This window comes from Zingiber officinale, chromosome 9B (assembly GCF_018446385.1).
Source record: "Zingiber officinale cultivar Zhangliang chromosome 9B, Zo_v1.1, whole genome shotgun sequence".
Lineage (NCBI taxonomy): Eukaryota > Viridiplantae > Streptophyta > Magnoliopsida > Zingiberales > Zingiberaceae > Zingiber > Zingiber officinale.
Window position 1 is genome coordinate 53,433,437 of NC_056003.1, and position 5,378 is coordinate 53,438,814.

Here is a 5,378-nt window from a genome sequence, read left to right on the forward strand (position 1 = left end):
TGCTTAAAGACGCCATTAATGCTATGCTGATGATCCAGTTGGGTGTGCGATCTTTCCTTTTTTCTCCTTCCAGCAATCGAAGCCTTCACTACTCCAAAAAAACGAGCTTCTCGATTCTCTTATTTCCTTCTCATTCGTCTTTTGTCTCTAGACATTTAGACAATCTTTAGGTTTTTCTTTGCTTCAGATCCATGAGGAAATTCTGGTTTTGCTAACTTACAGAAGTTATCCATCTTCCACTTTGAAGATGTTGAAGGTCTGCTAAGAGATCTCTAAAAGGTTAGTGAAATTTAGATATTTCCACCCTATCAAATGATAGTAAGGAACCATAAAAGATTCCAGTTTGAGAGATCGAAAAGAGCACTATCTTATTGAAAAGGTTTTATACATCTGCCTAGACTCCCTTTTTTTTCATGTTTGAATTGAAACTGAGATATTGATGCAAGTTCTTCCCTTCCGAATCAGATTACGGTTTGAAGCATTCACTCCATTGATCAATTTTGTACACACAAGTTATGGTTTTACTTGTGTGATCTATAGGAGGTGGATAAAACATTGTATGTTGTAGCTTACAACCTATTCAATGGGTGGAATTGTGTCAATCGTCCATCTATTGCTCCTCGTTCTCCTCTGTGGACATTCCAAAGGGGATCCAAGATCTCAAACAGTGGAAGTCACTTGTTCGAGACAATTGGAACACAATTCAACGGCATTTGTTCCGAACTTCCTTGCTGTAATGGATAGCATTGGCAGTCAGATCCGATCCGATGGTTTTGGCATGGCAACTGTGGGCTCAGGGCCAGATGCAGACTATGGACTAAGCCAATGCTATGGTGACCTCTCCTCTCTAGACTGCGTTTTATGTTATGCCGAGGCTCGAACTGTTCTTCCCAAATGCTTTCCCAATACTGGTGGACGCATCTATCTCGATGGTTGCTTTATGAGATCTGAGAATTATAGCTTCTTTTCGGAGTATATCGGCCCTGAAGACAGGGCAATATGTGGAAATAAAACTAGTAAAGGTAGAACTTTCGAACAGGCAGCCCGGCAAGGTTTGCTGGAGGCCGTAAATAAAGCTCCTGGAAATGGTGGCTATGCAAAAATTTCAGTTCCCAAAACCAAGGGCTCGAATCACTCAGCTTATGTTTTGGCTAATTGTTGGAGGACACTGAATGAGACCACTTGCAAGGCCTGTCTAGAGAATGCATCAGCTTCAGCAGTTCTATGCTTACCTTGGTCGGAAGGCCGTGTGCTCAACACAGGTTGCTTCTTGAGATATTCCGACACGAATTTCCTTAATCCAGATAAGAGCGGAAGCCATCAAAGAAGTATGATACATTAGTTTTTTCGTTGTGCTGCTAGAATATATCAAAATTTTTGTTCAGCTGGTTTCTCAATGTCTTATGTGTTGGTGTTTTGGCAGGGAGCATTATAGCTATGGTTGTTGCTGTTGGTAGTGCTCTCATAGTTGTTGTCGTCGGGATTCTGGTTGCGGTAAGGGTGTGGAAACAAAGGAAACTAAAGAAGAGAAGAGGTAAACGATGCTACTTTTATATTCATACAATGCACACCCAGTTACTTGCTTATTATTGTTCCATTTCGTATCGTGAATCAGATCATCTTTGTATAATAAAGAAGTCTTGTAAACTCATCATAAAATCTCTATAATAGAATGCTTATTGCTTTTTGTCTGCTCTTTTTCTCATCTAAGGTCTCTGTTGTGTACGAATTTGTATTCTCAGGTTTGAATAATTCAGTAAGCATCGAAGCAGGCTTATACAATAATAGTTTGAACTTCAAGTATTCTACACTTGAGAAAGCTACAGGAGGCTTTTCTGATTCCAACAAGCTCGGGCAAGGAGGTTTCGGTACAGTCTACAAGGTGAGAAACCATTTCTGTTTTTCATATTTTGGCTCGACGAGCCCCTCGTTCCAATGCAACATCAAATGACTAGCAAAATTCTATAGATTACAGAATTGTGTAAATTTGTAAGACCAAAGCATTTGGTCATGGTTCTAATGTTTGATGAACTCGCAACTTGCTGATAGGGAACGTTGGTCGACGGACGAGAAATTGCTGTGAAGAGGCTGTTCTTCAACAATAAGCACCGCATCGCAGATTTCTACAATGAAGTCAACATAATTAACAGTGTGGAGCATAAGAACCTTGCTAGGTTGTTGGGTTGCAGTTGCTCGGGACCTGAAAGCCTTCTTGTTTATGAGTTCCTCCCAAACAAGAGTCTCGACGGTTTCTTATTCGGTATAAGATCAATTTGATACATTGAAGGTTATTTTATTAAATCATTTTAATACGGTAAAGGGTTTGACTTTAACAGATCCTGAGAAGGGCAAGGAATTAAATTGGCAAAGAAGGTTGGGCATCATTACTGGGACGGCTGAAGGTCTTTCTTATCTGCATCAGGACTCGAAGATTAAAATAATCCATAGGGATATCAAAGCAAGCAATATCCTACTAGACATAAAATTTCGACCGAAAATTGCTGATTTTGGACTAGCAAGAACATTCCAAGATGACAAGAGCCATATAAGCACCGCAGTAGCAGGAACACTGTGAGTCCAAGATAACTCATTGCGGTTGTATTTGCCGATTTCTTTATATGTTCGATAAGAATTTATGTCTTTTGACAGAGGCTACATGGCTCCAGAATACTTAGCCCACGGACAACTGACAGAGAAGGCAGATGTCTTCAGTTTTGGAGTGCTTATGATTGAGCTAGTGACTGGCAAATCTAACAACCGGAGCAAGATTGATGAATGCTTTTCTGAGTCATCAGAGAGTCTTCTTACTCAAGTAAGCAGCTACTCTTACTCGATGATCATTTGTGTTGCTATATTGGGTTTTATGTACTAAATGTTTGGTCTTTAATTTTGTTGCTTATCGAGTAGGCATGGAAGCATTTTCAATCAGGAACAATTGATGAGATGATCGATCCAAATATTCTTCTTGGCAATTATCAAGATATCGACACGGTGAAGGAGGAAATACTGCGGGTGTTCCATGTGGGACTTCTATGCACCCAAGAGAGTCCTTCACTTAGGCCATTAGTATCAATTGCTTTGCGGATGTTGTGCACTGACAGAGAACTTCCTGCACCCACCAAGCCACCTTTCACCGACGAGACCACTATGGAGCTCGACGAGACCAAAGATGTAGAATGCCATCCATCTCCTTACTCCATTGCTAGCGTCTCCACCGGTTCATTCTATCCACGGTAATCAGCATAGGTGTTTGAGTGGTTCTACTCTCAACCAAAAATAAAACATGGTACTTGTAAGATTGATGTCTTTCTCGAAGTAATTATGTTATTATTTTTCTAAGATGTATTATGACAACTTATCAATCAACAAACTTGTGGTTTCTTTAAGTTTCCCAAAATGTAAAATTGATTCTATTGAAGTCCATACTAATGCCTGTTTCAAGTCGATCGAAGTTAGATTGTGTCGTGGATCGTAGATGCTTGGGACAATGTTAGAGGCCATTCCTGAGACGAGATTAGTTGAACGATGCAACCTCACAATCAACACAATAAATCCCGCCAATTAGACAATGATGTTCCTCGTGAAGACCTTTTGTTTCTTCTTTTTGTTGAACCAATAGACGATGTAAGCTTAGTCTTTTAGAAGATACTATAGAAGAAAATGAGTCGTCACTATAGGTCGTTGCAAGAATGGAGAAAAGGACGTCTCTCTCTCTCTCTCTCTCTCTCTCTCTCTCTCTCTCTCTATATATATATATATATATATATATATATATATATCAATTAGAAGTTATTATTAATGATAGTTGATTAGTATATATATATATATATATATATATATATATATATATATATATATATATATATATATATATATATATATATATATCAATTAGAAGTTATTATTAATGATAGTTGATTAGCACAGTTCATTTGCCACCCTTGTCACCATGATGGACACCATGGAAGTAGCCTTGTGGGTTCTTCTCAAAGGCTTCCCTTAAAATGTAGCCTTCTGCTCCCGGAGCTTTCATCACTTCATCGCCTCCTCCGATTGGCTTAATCACCGGCGTCGAAGAGGCAAAGGCTTCAGTGCCTTGGTCCTTTGAACCTCTAGTACTATTGCCATCTCTTGCACCACCTTCTTCATCACGTTTGCCACTGATACGGTGCATGTTTGTGGGGTCAGTAAGGTGAGGGGGTTAGGAGTCAAGACCACAGGACGGTCAGAAGTCAAGCTTACGTGGAGGTCAGAAGTCAAGCTTACATGGAAGTCAGAAGTCAAGCTTACGTAGAGGTCAGAAGTCCAGCCTCCGTGGCTGGTCAAAAGTCAAGTTTACAGGATCAGGGTTCAAGTCTCAGCTGGAGGGGCGGTCCAAGGAAGGGAGTATAAGTCGGACAAGGGCCAGCCCTAATAGCAATCAAGAGCAGGGCCCACAGACCAGGTATAGTGGAGGACTGAGCCTACAGATCAAGATAGAGGAAAGAAGGCTCTCGGCGTAGAATAAACAGACCCAGCGTGCAGGTTGGGACGTACAAGCCATAGATAGCAGTAAACAGTAAACAGGTCTGGGCACAGACCCAGCGTGCAGGTAGGGACGTACAAGCCATGGATACCAGTAAACAGTAAATAGGTCTGGGATCAGACCTAGCATGTAGGTCGAGACGTACAAGCCATGGATAGCAGTAAACAGTAAACAGGGCTGGGCACAAACCCAACGTGCAGGTCGGGACGTACATGCCATGGATAGCAAGTAACAGTAAACAGGTCTGGGCGCAGACCTAGCGTGCAGATCTGGAGAATAAACAGACCCAGCGTACAGGTCGGAACGCACTAGCCAAGGATAGCAATAAACAGTAAACAGGTCTGGACACAGACCTAACGTGCAGGTCGGGACGCACTAGCCAAGGATAGCAATAAACAGTAAACAGGTCTGAACACAAATCGAGCGTGCAGGTCGGGACGTACAAGCCATGGATACCAGTAAACCGTAACAGGTCTGGACACAGACCGGGCATGCATGTCGGGACGTACAAGCCAAGGGATAGTAGTAAGCGGAAGCAGGTCGGGAAACAGACCTGGCATTCAGATCAGGACATACGAGCCAAGGATAACGGTAAATAGAAGTAGGTCGGGAAACAGACCTGAAGTGCAGGTCGGGAGGTACAAGTCATGAATAGCAGTGGATCGAAGCAGGTCATGACGCAGACCTAGCGCTTATGCACTACAGGACAAACAAGCCAAAGAATCGTAACCGCTTGTCAGAGAATGTCAGAGAACAAGCAATGTGTCAGGGAATATGCTAACAGTTGGGGCTCGCTACGCCTTTGGTTTTGCCGCCAGCCTATTAGGAAGAGCCACGTGTCAATCACCGTCAG

The 5,378-nt window shown here is 42.0% G+C and overlaps 1 protein-coding gene across 3 annotated transcripts; it reads left to right on the plus strand.

Moving 5' to 3' along the window:
- LOC122024116 (cysteine-rich receptor-like protein kinase 2) lies at positions 1-3,423 on the plus strand. 3 transcript variants are annotated; one of them, XM_042582662.1, is made up of 8 exons: positions 1-379; positions 466-1,328; positions 1,424-1,534; positions 1,743-1,882; positions 2,050-2,260; positions 2,337-2,571; positions 2,650-2,812; positions 2,908-3,423. In XM_042582662.1, exons 2-8 carry the CDS (start codon positions 584-586, stop codon positions 3,235-3,237), a joined length of 1,935 nt encoding a protein of 644 aa, XP_042438596.1. In that variant the 5' UTR covers positions 1-379; positions 466-583; the 3' UTR covers positions 3,238-3,423. The 3 variants fall into 3 exon arrangements, with proteins under 3 accessions (XP_042438596.1, XP_042438598.1, XP_042438597.1); XM_042582664.1 differs by having other exon boundaries at positions 1-279; XM_042582663.1 differs by having other exon boundaries at positions 1-279; positions 541-1,328.
- Positions 3,424-5,378: the final 1,955 nt, after the last annotated feature.